Consider the following 21,965-nt stretch of genomic DNA (forward strand, 5'->3'; position numbering starts at 1 on the left):
TGGCTCAGAGATTTTCTACTTGCACACTGACTTAGTGAATAAAATAATTGTAATAAAAATAAGACTACATTTATCTCCCGAGGGTGATCTCTCTTTTCTTATTCCCTCCCCACAGGCTCAGTTCACAGAGAAGCAGAGCCAGCTCTGGTTAGGAAACAGAAACTTGCCCCAGGGCCCTTCAGAAGCACACATACCAGCTGAACAAAATTCTTTATTTGATTTAAGGAAAATTGATTGTCTTGGTATAAACACATACAAAATAAAACAAAAACACAAACTTGAAGTCATCATGCATATTTAATAATATGCAAGATGCAACTGTGTTTGATAAGGGAATGAAATGTCTAAATGTCATGTGGACCATTTTAATAGATGAACAAACCACATGCCATTTAGAATTTGGACTCAAGGCATTTGTACTGAGAATTACAAAATAAAGTCTGGCAGCACAAGTTGTTTTCTCTACACTGAAGAGTATTAATCCACAGAGTTTCCCACCTTCAGCAAGTGCAAATCTGACCTGTGGACAGTCAAGGCGATGATGTGGTGAAGACCTCAGATTTCAGTACAAAGCACCAAAAATCATGGGAAGATACAGTGGTGCTACTCGTAAGCAAAACAGACAAAAAAGACTTTTGAATAAAGCCCTTTTCAAGAACGATGCAAATTTAGAGTTTAATTCCAAAAACGTTCAAAATCACAGGAGATAATGTGAGTCATGAGTTGAAAAAAATGTTCCTCTGGCAGATTGCAGATTTATGAAACACTTTGCTGGCAATTATTTTAATCAAGATATTCAATGTCTAGTTAATGCAGAAAGAGGACTCTTCAGCTCTTCTCCCTGCAGTGCGTTTCAAAGACGAGTTCTAGCTTCTTCTGCTGACCGTGATCCAGGTTTCGTCTTTAGGTGTGGATACCAGCTCTGATCGGACCTCCATGACCTGTCCCTTCAGCTGGTGAAGCTTCAGCTGCCGCACCAGTGTGCTGAGCAGGACAGTAGCTATGGTGTAGGCAAACCTGTCGGGCAGAACAATTCATCAATTGTGAAAATTTTATTCAAGTTTAATGTGACCCTTTCTCCAACACAAAATGCTCAGAGTCGAGTCAACTTTCTACAAGCTGCTTGGGAGCTAAATGGCAGTACTGTGGGTCCAGAAGTTCAGTATTTTGCTCTGTATGTTTAGCTCAGCTTTCACTCAGTGGGGGAGGAATTGTGTTTTCCTGTTTTGAAGTCTCTACCTGAGCTCTGGGCATGTTTGGTTCCCAGAGAATCCGAGCAGACAGAAGCTCTTCCTGACTGATTCCTCTTCAAATCGGTCTGGGTCAAACCTGAGGGACGTCACAATAACCCCAATGTCAGAAATTGGACAAGTCAATATTCTTAGGCTGAAAGAAAAACCCCAGCTTGTGATGCTTTTTCTCTATACTTACAATAAGTAATTGATAAATGGAGTTAGGAGGAGTTATTTTGTGATGAAATGTTTCATTATAGCAGAGCTGGGCTGCGAACTGACCGGTATGGGGTGCTCCAGGTGTCAGAATCTTGCAGAACCACTCCCAAAGCGTAGATGACCAAAGTCTGAAATACAACATGAACAAAATGTAAGTATTTTTTAAAATACGTATGCACCTTTGAAATGTGTCTTTATATTATTTTATGTTCCTTTTCTTTAACTTGCCTTAAAGTAGGGCTGGGTATCGATTCAGATTTCAAGAGTCGATTCGATTCTGATCCTCAAGATTCAGAATCGATTATCACGATCCGATCTGATCCGTTTTAAAAGCAAAGCGATCTGCAGCTGATCGCTTTGCTTTTGTCAAGCTTATCTTTCTTTTTGTCGTTTCTGAACCTGAAATGGTGCCATATAGTAGCTTTGAACGTTTTCAAAGTCGGGTCTTGGCTAACGTTATCGCTAGTGTCTGACGCCACGTTCATTGTTTTGATATCTTCACACGACGCACGTGTGCATGAATTCAATGATGCGACTAGTGGGGTTAAAGTTCACAAAATCAAAATGGTTGAAAAAAAAAAATGTAACTTTGGACGTAAGAATCGATCTTTAGAAAATAATATGTGAATCGATTCGGAATCGTAGAATCGATTTTTTCAACACAGGTCTACCTTAAAGCCTTTTATGCCCAATGTAAAATGAACTGCCTTGTTGCTGAAAGCTGCTATACAAATAAACTTGTTTTACTCATTCTTTAATGTTGCTATTTATAGTTCTAATATTATTTGTTTAAGTTAAGTACTAAGTATTTGTTTGTTTGTTTTTTCAGGAAAAAGTGACTAAGCAGAAACCAGAAAAACACAATTACTAAGCGCTGATTCTAAACTCTTGTTTACGTTTACCCGGTCTGACTTGAATTAGATGAGTGACATCTGAACACAACACTTTATATGTTTATTATGTGAGTAAAAATCTCAGAGATGGACACATTTCCACTAAACATCAATTTATTAATTGTAATTAAAATAATGTGGGGACTATGATATTCAAATTAAAATGTCTTTATCACCTGTGTAATTATCTTCTTTTCTCAAAGTCTCTCTGCAATAAGCTTTGTCAGATTGTCTGGCGGGAATAATTTCGTGATGAGCTGAAGAGAAACAAACAGACAGGCGGCAGCAGCAGCAGACAGAACGAAATCAGATACCTCTTTGGGGATAACGTGTTGATCGACTTTGCCCTCCACTTCCTGAAGCCGAGCCGCGACGGGGGTCAGCTTGGCAGTCCTCACTGTCTCGTTGAGGAGCTGCTGGCAGTATCTTTACAAGGAGAGAAATGAGAAAATATCAAGGATGCCGAACTTACCCACTGCGCATGCAAGAAAGTTTGACCTTGAATTATTTCACCCCAATCTGTGTAAATTCATCAGCGACAAAATACACGATAATCCCACTGTACTTTGAAAAATGCCAGGTGTCTAGTCTGTCATTACACTGGATGGATTAGCTGCAAAGCCAGGTCCAAAGAGCTCACCTAAGCTGAGGGATCTTGTCCAAGGAAACTGGATCCGAACCTAAAACCTGGTCCAGCTCCTGGTACAGCTTGTCCTGAACCTCCTCTGAGGTGGACAGGAAATGAAGTGCCCAGATACACACTGCCAAAACACAACATTTAACATTTCCTCTTTAGGGGCTCATTTTATACATGGAGTTTTATATTTTCGTTTTAACATTGTCTGGTTGTTTCTCATTCCTCCCATGTGAATATTTGACCACAGTAAACTGAATATTAGTGATGTCACAATGGGCTCTCAGAAACTATGATTAATCTTGATTAACCAAGAAAATTAAAGGGGTCGCAGCCCCATATAATCAGCCAATATATAGAGAATTGATCTGGAATTGTTTTGATGGTTGTCACTTACAGTTAGCAGCGATGGCGCATCCAGCCAAAGTGAAAACCATACAGTCGTCCATGATCTGAAATAACCAGAAAAAAGTTCCTTTCAGTCATTCTTCAGCAATATGTGGGAACTGTAAAGATGTTTCACTTGTCTTTGGGGTTTTACACCAGAACTGGAGACTCCATCAATATTCACCTGTCGTTCTGTGAGGTTGGACTGAAGCAGAGTGTCCACAAACACTTTCTGCTTCCTCTGGGCTTTTCTCTCCTTCGCCACTGACAGCAGCACAGACTCCATCTCTGACAGAGCTGGGCACCCAGGAGGAAAAAATCATGGAAAAAACAGACATTGTCATGTTTTTGACTTAAAGACATAAAGCTGCTTATACTCATACTGAGGATACAAGTTAAAAAGACCTCCAGGCCTTCAGACAGCATCCAAAATTAAGTCCTAGTTACAATTGTCTTGGCAGATAAATCAATAAACATCCCCTGAAAGAGTAGCTGTTCACTGATTAAGGTGTTAAAACTGAACGGGTTGTTATGCAGTCTTTATCTGCTTTCAGAGTCTGCTTCTCGCAGGCTGTCAAGCTGCTCGACACACAGATGATTTCTGTGTCTGAGCCTCTGAAAACATTTCCTCCTGTTTCTCTACAGCTAAGCAGCCAAACACTGCTCACACATGTCGACGCACAACTCGACTCAAACATCTCAAAAGCAACAACAGATGGTGGTTCAGTACGTTTCTATAAATCCCTTGACCACTCAAAATAAATCAAGTTGGTCCACTTAAAGCTTACTCTGCTGAGCAAACTCACAAAGCAAACCTCTCTCACCCTTCTCATAGTGTCCTTTCCTGCTGGAACTCTTCTCCATTGAGCCATCCAAATAACCTCTCCCGATTTCTGACCAGATCTGGTGAGTTTGAAAGAGAGAAAAACAAAATCAACAGGCCTATTTCAACATAACTGATTTGTAGAGCATTTCAATTGGTTGAATGAATGGCATAGTTGATAGAGGAAGAAACAAGATTCAAAGACAATGAACCAGTGAAATGTTGAGCTGAGAAAATAAAAGTGAGAATCAATGCACAAAAGTGACTGAGGTTTGTTTTCTCAGCTAGACAGACTCTTGCTGTCTCACCGCGTCGTGGTTCTTGCGGAAGGAAACGACCTCAGAGTCCTCACTGAAGCTCTCGCCCAGAGCCAGCTGAGTGACAATCTTCATGGCCAGACCCAGCAGGTGGGCACACAGAGGGATATGTTGGGCCTCTGGAAATGACTTCCACTTCCCCACCAGCTCCTCTACCAGCTAATTAAAAGCAAACAATTACAGATTCAAGTGGTATGTTTGTAAGCACTTCTGAATGTTGTGCAGCAGTAAAAATGTCATTTCATCAGAAAGACAAACCTTGAGCACAAGAGGGAAGTTGTTCTGCAGCGTGTTGTTGATGGCACTCTGGTACACTTTTTTCCTAAGTACAGTTTCTGTGGGCCCGCCTCCCATTCCTGACTGGTAACCTAGCAACGACTTGAGCATCGTCTCAAAGGAGTCAGCTGGGGAAAGAAAAGGAGGGAGAAAACTTGTTTTTTTCAGGGACATACTATGAGAAGCTGTTAACAGGACAACACTCAAATCAGTGTGGTAAACACTGAAGCACATACTGCTGTGGTTGGGGTTGATGTGTTGCCGTAGCTGCTGCACAGATCCCAGGCTAACCACAGGACGGCCGCCGAACCAGAACGAGGCCACGGGGCCAAACTCCTGATGCAGACTGAGGAGGAACTCATGCAGACTCCCTCTGTTCACAATGTCTTGCAGGTTCCCATCCCTTGCAGAGCAGAAAGCCATGATGTGAATCTACTGTGAATATTTGCTGCACAGTGCAAGTCTACACTTACACACTTCTCTATCGTATTATTTAGTTTTAATGTAACTGACTCTTTGGGAGTCTGTCATAAGTGACACGCCATCTACATGCATATCAAGTTTCAACTTGTTACTGAATTCAAGTCAAACAGCTGCTGCGAAAACAGAGGTAAAGGTGACGACTTACTTCTCATCTGTAGGATTGAGACCTGGGATGCCAGAGGCCCTTCTGGATGACTGAAAACACGATTAGAAATTAAATTTCGCCGTTAATGTCACTAAAATATTTCAGAACGACTTTGACAATATAGATAAGTGTATACAAACATATCTACTCCCTCCTCCGACAAGTAATGTTAGTTACGCCAGGCCCAATTGCCGCTAGAGCCGATTAATTTGTGTTCCATTGAGAAGTACGGAACAGCATTGAAAAATACGGCAATTTAATGCTTCCTCACTTTTAGACAAACACAGAGCGTAAGACACTACTTGGGGAAATCAAATCGATTTTCATGGTCTTCGGGTAAAATCGGCATAAAATGTCTAACTAAACAGCATTCGTTTTCATATATTTAACTTGAATAACTCGTACAGGTAAACGAATCACGGTGCTCGTTACCGCCCACCAGGAACACTCGAAGTTGTTGTTTTATTGAACCATACCAACTGGTTGGTATGTTGGATGTACGCCGAAACCATAGAACAACTATAACAACTCATTTAAGATTCTAACTGATGGTATATGAGACATTTTAGCTTGTCGATGAGCAAGTGAGCATTAAATTAGCAGTCTTATGAAAGCTATTGTCGTACCGATGTCCAAGTATAACGGAAATCTATGTAGCTAGCCTTAACTTGAAGCTAACCTCAAACTTGCAGTGACTTACCGGGTACAAATAAAGAACAGCGCCGACCAAAATGATGACAAACGTGACAGCAAAGATGGCAAAGTCCAGCATATCTTCTCCCTTTTCTGAGAACTGTTTTGCTAACTTTTACACATGAATATCTGGAGATTTCCTCCCACACTGATAACAGCCACCGTTACCACGTCAACAGAAAGTGCACAGGCAAGATGGCTACTCTGTGTTCGACTGCGCAGCCTGGATGGCAGGGAGGGCAAACTAATTGACCTCAGAAGTAATCGATGGATGAGCTCGATACGTGGGAATAAAGGAGGTGCAACTGGTTTCGACATTAAAACCTTCTCTTCCTCTGAGCTACTTCACCTCCAGGCATTTGAACAGCTACTAAAACCTTTTCTATTTATTCCTTTTAAAGTTTACATGTTGACTCAGACTTCAGATCTGGTTTTAGGTCTTCACTTTTGAGTGACAACAAACATCCCACCACTTTGACTAGTATCATACACTAATTCATTTCACTTAACTTCAGCAGACACTTTCATTCTTTCAGCATATACAACTGAGCTGGAATTCATTTATTTCAGGTCTCTCAGATAAATTTATCACCCAGACTGACCTTTTTTTGGATATCTGGATTTGGATATCTTAAACTGGACATACCACACCAACCATACAATTAACATACTATTTAGTATTATAAAGTCACATTTAGGACTTGATGCGGGCCATCACGTTTTAAGCATGAACCATGTCGGATTTGTTGGATAAAACTCTGTATTTAAAACGAGACAAGCACAATCACATTTCAAAAATACAAAAATAATCTACAACACAGTCAGAGTTCACTGTCAAAATACAGTACAAAAATATGTGCAAAAGGAGAACAAAGCGGTACAGTATGAGTCAGAGAAGATATCAAGAATTATTTTCATCCTCAGGCAGTCATTTCTGATTTGTCCTCTGGTTTGGGAGGTTCAATCTCCATTGCCAACAGATAACCTGAGGAAGAAGGACAACATGATGAATGTTTTAAGGAATTTCCTTTAAAAATTTATATTAAAGCAGCATTCAAGACAGGCTGTTCTCTCTCTCTCACACTCAGTGTAGTCTGTCTCAGGTCTGGTGGCGATGAAGATCCAGGCCAGCCCCACCAGCAGAGCCACCACCAGATTGACCGTCACCCACGGGTGGAGAATCTGGTGCTCCGCCCCTGGTGGCCTAGAGACAAAAAAGAAAAGCCTCAGGTATCATAATCAGTCTTCACAGTAAGACAGAAACATAAACCGATTCCGGCGAGCTCACCATAATGTTGAGTTGAAAGCTGGGTACAGGTTGATCCGATCGCTCGTCATCTGCTGGCTCAGAGAGAGGACCAAGGCTGAGAAATACACTGGGTGAGACCAAAATAAACAGACAATGAGAACTGAAGCCAAACAGATGTGATGTGTTGCAGAGGAGAAGCTTTGGTAACCTTAAGGAAACTGTGCTGAAGAGCTGGACTCACAAAATGAGGAAAGAGCGACAGGGTCCAGTGTGATGAACCCCCGCAATGCCATGGAGCCTTTGGCCATGTTCACTCTGAGAAAAAAAACACAATTATCAGCTGCGATCCTCTTCATACTTTATACTAGCAGCTGCGGTTTCTGTGAGGGTTTCCAGCTCTACCTGTCGAAGGTGGCCACTGTGCTGATGGCCAGCAGCATGTAGAGCAGGGACTGGGAGGGGTAAGCCAGGCTGTGGTACTGCTCCAGCAGGTTGGACAGAGTGGTGAGGTGCTGCCCGGCTAACATGTACACCACCACCACGTTCCACACAGCATAACCCGCCAGGAAGCCATGACAATACAGGCCGAACACCCTGCACCAGATCACAAAGAAGAAGAGAGGCATTTAGGGAGGGAGGGGGGAGGAACATGAAATTTTACATTTTACTCTGAAAGAGACACGTTTCCTTCACCTGAAACCTTCGTGCAATCTGAGAGAAACGTCTCTGGTGGTCCAAAGCGGCTGAATGACCTGGAAGTCTGTCATGTTATCCGTCTGGTCGCTGGTCTTTCTCCAGTCTGAGCGCTCGGCAGCCTGGAAACGCTCTGCACACGAACGCACATGCGCTTCTAAGCTCCAGTCATCACTTTCACCACCATTTAACACATTTGACTTCTTTCAGTACTCACTGTTCCTTTCCACAAAGACTTTCCCGACCGGCTGGCTCTGACCCTGCGGGGCTGAGAACAGGGAATGCTGGGGGATTGGAGGCGGCGTGTCGGTGATGATATCATCCTCTTCTACTTCAAGCTCACTGGGAAGCTGCGATTCAACAACTTTGGACTTCCTATATTTTAAGAGTAAAAGTTAAAAGGGAAAGATGTACCATCACCACAGGTGATATATTAAGCACTTTTGTTTATAACAATTCCACATTTTATCACATTTTTGTTATACGTCATGACACATTTTATATTATAATCCCAAAACAAGAAGAACACATGGACATGCAGACACATACAAAAATATAAAACAAACCTGGTGTTAATGAATAAAATTAAAGCTATTAAAGTTAAGTTAAAGATAAAAAAGTAAAAATCAATGTAACTTGTCGACATATATAAATGGTACAGGGAAAAACATCAGCATAACATATCTCAGTTATCATTTCTTCCAATAACTTTTCCTTTCTTACTTTTTCTTTCTGGTTTTTTTGACAACTTCTTCTCCATCGGTGGTCTGATCTGCTGCATCTCCGTTCATCAGGTCGGCTTGGTCGTCTTCAAGATCTGAAACCATGAATTATCACATCATTGGATGTTGACACTCAGCAATCCTCGTCCTACTCTGCCCTCTCTTTTGAAAATAAAATTGGTGTCTTACGATAGTTGAAAAGCCCCCAAATTTTAGATTTCACCATCACAAAACTACAACATATAAAATGTAGCAGAACTACACTGAATAAAAGCAGAATTTAGAAGGAAAGTTGTGTTCTCTTCTTCACCTGTAGTGGCTGTTTTCTTTTTCTTCTTTCTTCTCTGTGGGGGTGCATCCGTCGTGGCTTCAAAGTTAAGTTTATCTTCAATCTGAGATTCCCTCCGGCTGCCCAGACCCCCCATTTCCATCCCCTGATCTAAACAGAAAACAGCAGAAGTCAGAAAAAGATCACATGAACCATTTTGATTCCTTTTTGCAACAAAAAAAAATCCAAAAGAAAGTTCTTCCAACACATACACAGTGCTGTTTGGTATCAAAACTGTCAAGTCGAGCTGAATTAAAGTAAAACATTTTCAGAGCCTTCATGCCGGGATGAAGCCTTTTAAATTCAGGTAAATGAAAGGTTTCAGCTCTTACGTACCCTCCATATCATCGACTCCATTCGTCTCCTTTCTCACCCTTTTCTTCTTATGTTTTGCTGCAGGTACTTCTTCTTTACAAGACAAAAAGTCAAATCAAGAGCTTCAGTACAAACATGAGATCATCCCTTCAATCTTAATCCCCAATATTGTATTTTAAAGCCCGACTCACCAGCGCAGTCTTGACTACACGTTGCCACACGTCCGATGAAAGAGAAAATAAGAAAAGTTTGGTTTGACTGTTCAGCATAAATACTGTAGATGAGGACAATATTAAGTGTGATGTATTAACCGACCTCGGCATTGTGGGAAGTGACCGTTGCCCTCGCTGAAGAGACAAAAAGAGAAATTAGGTTTGTTCTTTGTGAGGTTGTTCATCTTCAAATAACTTCGCTTAAACAAATCGCTGAAAATCCCACTTTTGTGAATTAACATGGTTAAGAAGTTGAATTTAGACTTTCTAAGCCTTTTTAAAATCTTACTAGTGAGCCTATTCTACCTCCACTGCCAACAACCATCACAAATCCAACACCTTGCTGAGAAGGTGTTTGGTCTTGTCAAACGCAGCGTAAACACATTAACAAATTAGGTCTCTGCACAGAAAATGAGCCACGATGCAAAGGAAGATTTGCTTTTAAAATGTAAACAATCACTGTACGAGTTAGAGCACAAATCAGATAAAAAACCTCACCGTCGTCTTTCTGGCCATGTCCTCCAAGAAGGCAGTAAGAGTGGAGCGAAGTTACTAAACATCCTGGCTGACACAGTGTTAAATCCTTGGCTAAATCTGTGTTCATACATCCGCCACGACGGGGGATTATTCGGGGCAGAGGTCAGACGACTTTTTAAACTCTTGTGTGTGGCTCAGTGAAACGTCTAAATAGGAATCTGGTTTAATCTTTCTGACGATGCTTGTGGACGCTGTTGTGTTTTAATGTCCTCACACACACCTTGAAGACGTATGAATGTATGTTACTACCCACTGATCACTACATTTACATCCATTTTGCTTATTTTATTTGGGATTTTCCACATAGTTAACACACTTTGATACTAATATAGGAAAAACAAAATATTGGAAGTGATTTTGCCCGACTCCATCATGTTATGTGTAATCTAATGTTGACTCCACTATATTTATTTGACAGCTTGACAAGCTGTGATTTACAAAATAAAATGAATTAAAATGACCAACCTGTGGAAGAGGTGGGAGCTCCCTGGGTCGCATTTTCTATAATGGCAAAACAGACTGTTAGCAATATTTACAAGTAGCTTTGAGCTAGCTTTCAAAACGAAGCTTATTCTACCTTAAAATATGCGATAATAAGTTACTTTACTACGTTGACCGTCGCTGGGTAGTTTGGATGAACCTGACATCTAGCGTTAGTTACCAAAAAAGTATTATTAGCACCAAAAACAAGGCTTAATAAGTGTAATTATAGTCAAAATTTACAGTAGCGCTGTGGTTACTGATAAAGCCGGCGCTTCAACATGAGCTAAGAATCACCGTTATTTAGGAAATTAAGTTACCTTTGAGCCTCCCGTATCCATATTAAGAAATTTCTCCGAAAAGTGCGTTTCTAATTATTGATCTAGTTAAATCATCTTGATACGATAAGTGTATTTTCACAACTACAACCTTTTCAAAGTGGCCAAATTCCTACTTTTTCTTTACTCTATTTACGCTCTGCAAGCGGAAAGCTGTTACCCGGATGTATTTACGAGGCGCACCCAACACTTCCTGTGTCTTCAAAATAAAAGCATGGGCAAATTAACGAATCAGATGGAGAACTTAATAAATAAACATTACTATTACACGTGGTTTATTAATGTCACAAACAGGTACAAATCTTAAAATGTCAATGCTTGCTTGCACTTTCACACATTATCACATTATTTTAATCACATAAGGGGCACAAAGTGTAATTTTTGTGTCAAATCACAACTGTTTGTTAAATAAATGCTCAGTAATTTTTTTTGGCATGCAAGGATACATGTTAGGCTATAGCAAACCACAGAAAGTGACACAAATTCAGAATGAAAAACAAATACATTAAACAAGAAACCACTTTGCTTTCTAATATGTAAACATCAATTTGAAAAAGGTCATGCTCTTTTCTGCAGGTCTGTGTACACAAGTGGGGAACAGGGCAAGAAATGAACTTGTCTGTTTCGTTTTCAGGGCCACAGTGAACTGTTAAGAGAAATATGTGTCTATAATAACTTTCATAATACTAAACTTACACTTAGAAATATGGCTTTGATGCTCTGCGTACTCCAGAAAATCTAATGTTTTTGTTTCTCCAAAAAGCCCAGAAGAAAGAGCACTTAAGTTGTTTTAACTTTTTAGTACAAAAACAAACAAACAATCCAAAACTCTAGTTGGGTGTGAGTTTAAACTCATATGTTCTCATATGTGAGACAGTTTCAGGGATGTCTTTGGGCTTGAGTCCAGCTCAATCTTATCTTTGGGGATTTGAAGCGATTTAAGGAGCAGATCAAGCACACAAGATCAGAATGTGAGGATTTCTTTCATGCCCTACTCCCCTAAAACATGCAGTGTTAGACATAAAATTGATTTTGTTAAGATTTTTATTTTACAGTGATCTGTAAAATGAGGTTACTGCCATAAAAAGAGGGGTGACACTTCTCTTGTCCCCTTGTCCCCTTGCCCCCCCCCCCGTCCTCCCTTATGACTCGGTGGTGGGTCGTATCCAGCTGGCGGGGACCCACTGCGGCTCGTCCTGCGCCTTTGTCACCGCCGTCAGCAGCTGGACGCACGAGTTCTGCAGCTCATCGTTGACAATCACATGGTCAAAGAATTGCCAGTACTGGGACTCGATCTTCCGGGCAGCTTCTTCCATCTCCTGAAAGTCTTCATCCTGTTGGTGAAATCACAAGTCAGATTTTAGCTTCAGCTACACTGAAATGTAAAGCAGCCCTGAGATGTAACTGATCTATTTTCTATGTCTGACAGAAACTGTTTCATCTCCTGTGTTTAGGACTTTGGAACAGGTAAAATAAAAGTCTTGCCAGGATGATCTTCAGGATAATCTTTCTAAATTTCATAATTATTTGAAAATCTGTGAAAGAGGTGGAGAAAAAAAATCACTGAGCGTCCCTTTCCAACCTTTAAAAATGATGAAGTCTGCTAAAGAAAACTGTCCAGAAAATTGGTTTAAAGTACGTTATGAGATTTTACTTTGAACGGCCTGTTGACGTAGTAGTTGGTGGTGATGAACGAGTCCTGTCTGGTCTCCCTGAGACGCTCCAGAGGCGGAGGCTTCACATATATGATGTAGGCTTTCAGTTCGTGGGTCCTCACTGCCTGAATGGCCTATGTGGAAGGTTAAAATAATAACGGACATTACTTTATGCACAATTTAATAAAAGTAATTGGAAGCTCAAAAACTAGTTGTGTTGGTGTGGCTTCGTAAGTTAAGGTAAGCAAAAAGACACTCATTTAATTTTAAACATAATAATTTAAACCAATTCTTGATTTTTTAGGGGACTTTGCATGTCGTACTCACGTTTGGCTCAATGTCGATGACGCAGATCTTCCTGCTGTTTAAAACTTCCCTCACAGAGTGGATGCTGGTGCCGTACAGATTTCCTTTGTATTCGCCGTACTCCAGAAACCTGCAGGACAGAATCCGTTTTAACCACACACACACACACACACACACACACAGGAATTACTCGACACTGGGACATTCATTTCTGAATTCGTTTTGTGCACATTGTGGCAGTCTCCACTACGCTCATTATTCACAGTTTCACAGCACAGACTGTTGCACCTGTTGTTATACATCATGTTGTCAAAGATTTCTCGGCTGATGAAGTGATATTCTCTGCCAGACTCCTCGTATCCTTTGGGTGCTCTTGTTGTGTCTGTTGAATGGAAAATGTGTGTTATCGTGTCTGATTTAGACATACACTGAACAGCTGACAAAAGATCATCGCACAAACTGATGAGAAGAGAGAACAATTTTTGTGAGTGCATTTTATGTGTTGTCAGTCATTTGATTGATTCTAAATTCGGTGTGTGACAATAGTGGGTACGAACGAGGTACGGCGCCCTGGAAGATGATGGGGTTCATTTCAATCAAGCGCCTCCGAAGTTCATTCACACCCACACCAGACGGACCTGAGAAATGAAGAAAACATTGGAAATTTTATGCATTTAATCAGTCAATTTAGTGAATATTCATATTTTTTATGTGAATGCACTGGTTGGCTGCTGTAATGTAATGCCGCTTGTTCCAGACTCAGCATCATCTCATCCAGAGCCTTTTCTGTACCCAGGAGTGCTATGAGGCGGTGAGCATCCTGTGGGTGGCGCTGATAGCGCACCACCTCCTCGTAGGGGCTGTTGAGGTCTCTGTAGCAGCTGCTGGGGGAGCGGGTGTGGCAGGACGGTTGGGTGGTGCTGTGAGACCGCCGCCGACACAGACGCATGCTGCGCCTGAAGCCCACTGACAGAAAATCAAAAGTTAACAGACTAATTTTCGAGCCACCGTGCTACCCAGGGACAAGGCATGACTTTGAATGTGCAGATGAGAGTCATGCCAGGTGACTTACCCAAGTAGATCCCTTCAATGTTGCTGCTGAAGTCATCCTCCTCTGGTTTGACAGGAAGAGAAGCAACAGCGACACAGTGAGACGTCCAGTTTCAAACTGATCAACTGATTATATTCACAATCTTAGATATTAAATTTTTTGTCATTAAAGCAACCGAGAGGCTGGAACCAAACGACAGCATCTTGGCTTGAAAGGTGGCTGAGGTGATCAATCAGTCATCACAATATTGCACTTTTTCAGGTGGATTATGTACATGCATATTGTCAGTCCTGAACTTCAGTAAAGTTGGTGGATGCAACAGGTAGATAAAAAGGCAAACATTTTTCTCACCTTCTCTGAGCTCCTCTGACGTTTCCCCGTCAGACAGCAGCAGAGTTTGGAAAAGAAACAACAACAAATGTTTCAGACGAAGGACAGGGGACGATGTGACGCTCTGCAACGCAAAACAGATCAAATAAACAAAGACTTACCTACCAGATTCAAACGCCTCCTCATCTGGCAGGAAGGAAAACAAACGGGGAAAATTAGTCACAGCAAAATAAACAAAAAAGCAGCAAAGATGTGCAGTAAGTTTGGGTTTAAAAGCTAAAGGAAGCAACAGGTGTCAGGTGAAAGTTCACCTGCTTCAACACATTTCTCATCGATGGCCATCATGTCCTCCTCTGTGGGTTAAAAATCGAGATAAAAACACGTGTATGTCATAAAACATATGAATCATCTCATTCTGAAGTTGAATGAACTGTGTATGTTTGGTTGTGCCTGAAACATGTGATCTCTCCTTACCTTCCTCTACAGTGCTCACTTCAGTAAGCATGGGGTGAAACACAATGAAAACTCAACTGTGAAACCAAGCTGCTGTTTCTGAAACTGTTTGGACTTTCAGTGCATAAAGTTTGAAGTAAGTTCAAGAACACTCGGGGGAACTCACAGGTCTGTATGCAGGCATGTGGCTGATAAGGCTGAGACCACCAGAACTCCCTCTGCTTCCTGTCACAACATGCAGATTCAGGTTAAGACGACAGCAAACACACATCACAACTTCATAAATGTTTGTCAAGTCATGAAGTTGAATTAGATTAGCAGTCTGTTAAGTGTCAGGCTACTAATCTAATGTCACAGCATATATTCTCATAAGATGTCACAGCATATATTCTCATAAGAGCCAAAGGTAGAGTATAGATGATGCTAAATGGATGAAATAGATGCAACAACCGCATGAACCTTTGCCAAAAGTTCAGTGAAAAGTTTCTGGTAAATACAACAAAAGTTATTACAACAAAACTGGATGAGAAGAAGCAGTCAATGAGACGAACACATTTTGTTTTTCTGATAATATCTTCGGGAAACCAAATCTGACCGTTTGAGCAAGTTGGCGGAGGGGATGAGGCCGGCGCAGGTTGTGCTGCTGGGCAGTTTCTTGGCCTGCCACCAGAGGGAGTCTGTCTGGTCCACTATCTCCAGGATGTCGCCTTTTCTGAAGCTCATACCGGCATCGGCGCAGGGGATGGTCGGGTCCTGCTGCGGGCTGTAGTCCGCCATGGCCCGCACGTAGAGCTAACATCGAGTCAGCAAGTTAGTTTGATGAGATTCAGCTTTATGTGAAAAAACAAGTGAAAGAGTCAGGCACGTATGGGTGATGATTTACCATCGTCTGGTTGTGGACCGGCCTCTCTGTGATGGGGACGACCTTAAACATGATGGTGCCTTGTGCCCTCGCTTGCTGATTGGTTCGTGAGGAAACAAAACTGATTAATTAGCAGATGTTAGTGAACATGGATTTGATTTGAAGAGACTGCGAGACCTTATCTATCCTATTCTGTTCTTGTGAGCTGCCACGACAAGTGAATTTCCCCGCTGCGGGATCAATAAAGTTCATCTTATCTTATCTTTTGCTTTGAAATTAATTTTGAAATTTAAAATTCAAAGTTCGTATAAACATAAATAACCCACCACAACTTGGATAACTTGCTCAGGTTCCATCCCATCCACAGGAAAACCATTCACCTCTATGATTCTGTCCCCCGCATGGAGCAGACCTGCAAACACACACACACATCAATACAAGTCAAAAGACTGAGAGACACGTTCAACCACATTTCAGAGAGTGGAGACACAGTGCAGCTCACCACTTCGATCAGCCAGTCCTCCGTGAATCACGCGAGCAACAAAAATCTCCCCTGTGACCTCGTTCCTCTTTATAGTTGCTCCCTGGAACAGAAAAGATGAAAATGCAGAATAAATAAGGCTGCTGTAGTGTAAAGTAGAGGCATGTGTGGGCCAAACCGAATCACACAAATGAAGACAAGTACAACTGATGGGGGTGAAATGGAAGAGAGGATCGGACAGTTTAATTCATGACAGTTTTGACACAAATGAATCCACATGACAGCGATGAAGTTCCTGCAATGAGGGCTGCAGACATCAGACATCACCGGTGAGTGGAAAGTGGAAATGGAAGTACATAAGAATGAAATGATCCGACACGATGTAAGGAAACGATGAGAGAAGCAACAAAAAGTAGGAAAATTAATGCAAACTACCACTGTGCCCGTTTGCAGGTCAGCCGCTCTGCAGAGACCGCTTGAAAGGAACCAAGAAGTCCACTCTTTGGACACTTTTCAGGGTCTCTCACGTCGCCTTCTTCCTCTTCTTCTTACGCTGGTTTGAACAATGTCCTTTCACAGCACGGGAGGACTCCCTGGGCTCATCAAGCAGGCCATTAGTCAGAGGGTGTTTGGACCCCTGAAGCTCAGCCTGAATGTGCTTCTTCTGTGGCAAAGGGACATTCTTGGCTTTCACTGTAGTTCGAGGTGACCCATGGCAAGATACAGACAGACAGCTGGTTCCCTGAGAGGTGGAAGGAGCACCCAGGGAGCTGCTGAGGGAGCTGGATGAAGTGGAGGAAGGCAGTGAGAGGAAGGAACATCTGGCCTGGTGTGTCAGGGATGGACGTTGCTCTCGGCTCTTTAGAGTTTGGATTGTCTTGGGTGCGCCGTCTTGCTCTGCAACTGCAGGTTTTGGAAAGTTCATCTCAGTCCTGGTAGTAGTGAGGAGCATCTGCAACCGGTCCACCACCTGTGTGAGGAGGGCCAAGGCCTGGGAGTTGTCCTGCACTGTGTCTGACATGCGTTCAGTCGCGGCTGCCATCTTCTCCCCAAGGAGCTTGATGTCTTTGGTGCTGTTCTCCATAGAGCTGGCGGCCAGCTGCACCGTCGACCTGAGTTCGTCCAGGCTCTCTTGTTTGGCGAGCTCCACAGGAGGCACCAGGGGCAAACCCACCACACGGTGAGGACGCATGGGACTCGGGGGAGCAGTGTGGATGCGAGGGCTTTGAAGCCTGGGAGGCAAACCTGGCTGGACGTAGTCGTCTACATTGGAGTAGTAGCGTCCAGGAAGACACGGAGGAGACATAGTCCACCGTCGAGCTGTGTGAAGTGAGGATGGGGCACCAGCAAACTCCCCTGCTTCATCCTCTTCTTCACTGTCTAGCTCTTCGACGATGTTGTCTCCAATGAAAAAACAAATATCATTAACTGCAGAAAACCCACGAGCGGCTGTGATGAGTGATGAAAGAAGAGGGCGCAGTGATGGATGATGAAAAACCAACGGATCTTTTCTTACCAATCAGAACAGAACTGGAGGCCGAAGGCGCAGAGCGGTTCAGATTTTGCTCCCAGAGCAGGTCGGTGCAGCAGACATTACACTGGCTTTTACCGCAGCACATCTGACAATTGCTCATTGGGAGATAGCGAGGAGGAGGGTACGGCCGAGCTGTCGCTGCGTTGCACAGGGACTCCGTTGGCGGGTAGCTGCCTCTCCGAACGCTACACCAGGACGAGTCCTTACCATCCAGGCTCCCAGCAGCAGGGCTATGGAGCTCAAATGCACCACCTTGGTGAAGCCTCTGCTGGGTCAGACGCCTCAGGGTGTCCCAGTGACTGCGGATTCTCCCTCTGGAGCTTTTCGCACCTGGAGAGGAGGCGCTGGGAAGCGGGAGCCTCACTCTCTGTTAGTCACAGAGAGGGAAATGTTCAATACAGAGACTGAGAACCTTCACTGGAAAAGGAGGAAGGTTTCAAGCATGGGATACCTGCAATGAAAACTGGGATTGAACACTCTCTCTCTCACAATCATGTCAGTACTTTCTGGTAAAACAGCTGCACAATAAAAGACCCAAAATATTTCCGTATGACAAACAACAGACCTGTGAGATTTCGAAGAGACTGAAAACAAATGAGTGAATGTTGTTTTTCCTTCTGTTTCAGGAGATTCTACTGTTCAGAAATGATCTGTAGCATCAACAAACAATTATTCAAATGAGAGATGATAAAATTCAAACATCTACTCTGTCACATGCTGTCAGCTGTTTTATCTGACACAAAAAAAATCCATGTTAAAATATCCACAAGCATCTGTTTCCACTGGATTGGGGGGGAAAACATTTCTGTTGTGGTTCAGTTTATTTACTGAAATGTTACCAGGAAACTGTTGAGAGTGTGAATAGTTTATAGTCATAAGAACAAAATGTTTGACCTTTTTCACAAGCAACTTAAATAACGAGTTCAGCCAAATCACAAAATACATTTCCTACCTATTGGAGAAATAATCCCAAAATTAACTGCAATGGTCTTAAATTGGGACAGCAAACTAAAACACTCACTTAGTTTGCAGCATCACTTCATGGTTTGAATGCATTTTTATCCTAAGAGAACTTTATCTGATGGGTTTCCCTGATCCTACAAAACTTGTTTTTGCAGAGAGGGATTATACATAACAGGAGGGGTGATCCCATCAAAATGTGACCTCATTTCCAGGACAGGTAGTGCCTGAACACTGAGTCTGCATGGGCTCATTTCAGGTCTCAGGTAAGTTGAGTGTAACGTCATCTAAGCTCTTCAGAAACAATAATAGTAAAAAGAAAAAAAACCCCCCAAACTTCATTCGCACTTTTTTTTTGTATTTTAACGAGTAACAAGGAGATTTCAGCTGTGCAGCTCACCAGAGGCTGTTTGTTCTTGACCAGGCACACGATCCTGGTGGCCTCCTCATCGTCCGGCAGGTCATCTGGCATTGGTGGCAGTACAGGCTCATAGTCCTTCTGGGCCACCGTATCATGAGCTGAGAGAAGAGCCTACAAAACATGAACATCTTATGATTTTTAGTTTGAAAACTGCTGCCTTGATGGTGAAAATACCAAAGAAGTCGAGGTCTATTTATTATTTTTTTTCTTTGTTTAAGGCAGTTTAAACTGTCCTTCCCTGACACACTCGTGTGTTTTCTTTCATTTTGTCAGTTCCACACTTCCACCTGTTACCTTCCTTATTTTTGTGCATCAATCCAAAATCCCAAATCTGACCTGCAGGTGTGGCTGTCTCAGGAGGCGGTACAGCTCTTTGGCCTCTTCAGAGCAGCCCTGCAAGGCTCTGATGTCAATCAGCAGCTGCACAGACGAGAAAACGCAAACCCATCAGTTTCGAAAAAGACTTCCACAATATGGATGCAAGTCCCAAACTGTTAACAAAAACAAGGAACCTGAAACGAAAGTCCTGAAGCGTAGTCCAGAGCCGGAGCTGGGGAGTCTCTCAGGTACCTTTGAAGACACTCATAAACCTGAAAACAAAGTCCGATTTCCAAAATTCAGCTCAGGATGGGCACAACCTGAACATATGAAGGAAGGCACTGTATAAAATAAAAATCTCAAAGTCCCAAGACAGCTATGCACTGGCTAAGAAAAATGGTTCTTTACGATGGAACTTTACTGCTGAGTCAAAGTCAAAGTGATGCCTGCTTTTAATATTTAGCACTTTTTAAAGAATAAAAAGTGTTTTTGGACCTTGAGCAGCGACTGAAGCCAGGAGGCGTTCAGCAGACTGTGGAGGATCTCTGCTCCGTCGATGTCCTGATTCACAGACTGCCTCACCTCCTCAATCACGTCTGTCAGGATCTGACGCAGGCCTGCAGCACACAAACACACACAAGTTACTAAGAGTATTACCACAAAGTAGTACATTAACACGGTAGTAACAGTGGCGTAGATTTCCCCCACTGACCGTGTTCTCCTAGTTCACAGTGGGGGTTTAACACCTGAGCCTCCACCGCCTGCCTCATGGTCATTGGACCCCTGACCTTTGATCCCAACCACCTGCTGACTGCTGGTCTGGAATAAACCTGGAAGAGTTAAGAGAGCAAAGCAGTTGAAAAACAGGGTTTGCGATAACTTACAACACTTTACTCACGAGTATGCCTTGTGTTGCCCCTACACCTGCTACGTTATCCAGCTGTGCAGCAGCAGCATGTGGTGCGATCAGGTAGGGAGGTGCAGTCACAACTCCACCATAAGTGAGTGTGAATGGGGTCGAGGGTTAATGGCACACTTCACAGCAGCTCGTAAGAGCAGCAGTGATGTAAATACAGACCGTAATCTCCAGCTGGTGAATCATCAAGAGAAAGCGAACTCTGTCTGTTATTTTTAGCAAAACTTCAACCCGAGATGGTGTTTTAATCATCATGAGGTCAATTTGACATCAGGGAGGACACTGTCACAAACCAAAAAGGAGGGGATAACGAACTAAGAAAGCTCGGGCAAGTTTTACTCACCTCATGACTGTAAATAAAGCATTACAGCCATACTGGAAAGGTGCCAGTTAACAAAGATTGCAAGATGACAAACATGATCCAGTCAAGCAAAAAGTAAATGCAAGAACAAAGTGATTCAGGCTCCTCTGTGGTTAAAGCAGAAGACGATCCCTGTGGCCTTCCTCCATGCATTCTCTCTTTGAAAGTGCATCTTACCTTTATGTCTCACTCCTCAGGAACACCCCAAGCTTTTATCCTCCAGCTTCTGCAGGTGTGAGCACCAATACGGGTGCAGGAAAAATGTAAATATGATGGGAAAATATTCCCCCGAGACTGGCCGCAGCGCTATGCTTTCATCGAGCTGCAGGGAACGAGAAAGAGGGTGAGAGGGCTGTAATCTCTCCCGATCCCACTTAATCCCGGGCAAGTGAGCCGCCTGCCTCTGGCCACCGGAAGCCAGTTCCTCCCTCGCCGGCTGGCTGGTTGCCGCGGAGCTGCCAAATCTTCTTAACTCTTTCAGCTTTCAGCGGCACGCAGGAGTAGCTGTGGGGAGAGGAGGCGACTTTGACAAAGAAGGAGACAATTAGGAGTGTCACCTCAGCAGAGAATAAAGAGTCAGTTTAGAGAAGCGATTGATAATTTCAGTTCTTAGAAATGAGGCTGATGAGTTGACGGAGAGTCTATTTGATGCTCAGTTAAAAGTCCAAAAACCTGCCAGGAAGGGGTGATAATCTCCTGATTGGTAATCTAATTCCCAAGGAAATTCAACAAAATCTGCCCTCCCTCCACATGAAAACAAAGTCCTAAGAGGCCTGATTGCACCCAAAACACTGCGATTATCCAATAGCACCTGATAAAAACCCCTAAAATTTGTTGGTTCTTACAAAATCCAAGCGGCACACTGGGAGGTCTGACTATTTAACACCCTCCTCTTCTGGCATGCAAAGAGCTCCTCCTGACCTGTAAAAAGAAATGTTTGCAGTTCATAAGAAAAATCCACTCACATGCATTGGACTTCAGTTATTTCTTATACAACATTTACTTTTTATTAGAAATTCTCACCTGGAGGGAATTTCTTTACCCAATTTCCACGTGTACCCACTTATAATGCCGACTTATACTTCTGGTGGTTGTTAAATATGGTGACCCAATGGTGATGAAATGCAGTAAAAAGCTTATTGGACAAGTATTTAAAATCTAGTTAAAATCTCGACTATTTTATAGTCTAGAATATTTTACTGTTAAGAGTGAAGACATTAGTTTTTCTTATTCTGCAGTAAAAAACAAACAGCAGTAGTACAGCTAAAAGAAAATGCTGTAACATTTGTATCTACACATTACTTCTTTAGTTATGAGATTTTTTTTAGTTTGTTTGTCTTC

At 42.6% G+C, this 21,965-nt stretch overlaps 3 protein-coding genes across 6 annotated transcripts; all 3 read right to left on the minus strand.

The window, feature by feature from the left end:
* Window positions 1–191: 191 nt before the first annotated feature.
* LOC124055652 (cytochrome P450 20A1) lies at window positions 192–6,342 on the minus strand. The gene is made up of 13 exons (XM_046382659.1): window positions 6,110–6,342; window positions 5,410–5,459; window positions 5,018–5,184; window positions 4,764–4,909; window positions 4,497–4,664; window positions 4,190–4,268; window positions 3,550–3,662; window positions 3,376–3,430; window positions 2,985–3,105; window positions 2,659–2,770; window positions 1,515–1,579; window positions 1,240–1,329; window positions 192–1,017 (listed from the first exon to the last, which is right to left on the minus strand). Exons 1-13 carry the CDS (start codon window positions 6,179–6,181, stop codon window positions 867–869), a joined length of 1,389 nt encoding a protein of 462 aa, XP_046238615.1. The 5' UTR covers window positions 6,182–6,342; the 3' UTR covers window positions 192–866.
* A 417-nt stretch (window positions 6,343–6,759) lies between these two features.
* Window positions 6,760–11,165, minus strand: LOC124055653 (transmembrane protein 237A-like). 4 transcript variants are annotated; one of them, XM_046382661.1, is made up of 14 exons: window positions 10,959–11,165; window positions 10,624–10,659; window positions 9,725–9,756; window positions 9,601–9,614; window positions 9,431–9,499; window positions 9,077–9,205; window positions 8,768–8,861; window positions 8,262–8,419; window positions 8,045–8,177; window positions 7,754–7,945; window positions 7,593–7,666; window positions 7,391–7,478; window positions 7,185–7,306; window positions 6,760–7,087 (listed from the first exon to the last, which is right to left on the minus strand). In XM_046382661.1, exons 1-14 carry the CDS (start codon window positions 10,977–10,979, stop codon window positions 7,023–7,025), a joined length of 1,227 nt encoding a protein of 408 aa, XP_046238617.1. In that variant the 5' UTR covers window positions 10,980–11,165; the 3' UTR covers window positions 6,760–7,022. The 4 variants fall into 4 exon arrangements, with proteins under 4 accessions (XP_046238617.1, XP_046238616.1, XP_046238619.1 ...); XM_046382660.1 differs by having other exon boundaries at window positions 9,431–9,502; XM_046382663.1 differs by lacking the exons at window positions 10,624–10,659; window positions 10,959–11,165 and adding an exon at window positions 10,120–10,546.
* Window positions 11,166–11,234: 69 nt separating this feature from the next.
* Window positions 11,235–21,946, minus strand: mpp4b (MAGUK p55 scaffold protein 4b). Its single transcript, XM_046382650.1, has 22 exons — window positions 20,802–21,946; window positions 20,060–20,177; window positions 19,843–19,964; window positions 19,542–19,619; window positions 19,366–19,449; window positions 19,009–19,140; window positions 16,136–16,217; window positions 15,960–16,045; window positions 15,655–15,729; window positions 15,367–15,563; window positions 14,938–14,996; window positions 14,793–14,810; window positions 14,630–14,671; window positions 14,484–14,504; window positions 14,340–14,354; window positions 14,010–14,051; window positions 13,730–13,903; window positions 13,495–13,575; window positions 13,226–13,319; window positions 12,959–13,067; window positions 12,631–12,765; window positions 11,235–12,310 (listed from the first exon to the last, which is right to left on the minus strand). Exons 2-22 carry the CDS (start codon window positions 20,121–20,123, stop codon window positions 12,119–12,121), a joined length of 1,902 nt encoding a protein of 633 aa, XP_046238606.1. The 5' UTR covers window positions 20,124–20,177; window positions 20,802–21,946; the 3' UTR covers window positions 11,235–12,118.
* Between the last annotated feature and the right edge of the window lie 19 nt (window positions 21,947–21,965).

Source organism: Scatophagus argus, chromosome 24, assembly GCF_020382885.2.
Source record: "Scatophagus argus isolate fScaArg1 chromosome 24, fScaArg1.pri, whole genome shotgun sequence".
NCBI lineage: Eukaryota > Metazoa > Chordata > Actinopteri > Scatophagidae > Scatophagus > Scatophagus argus.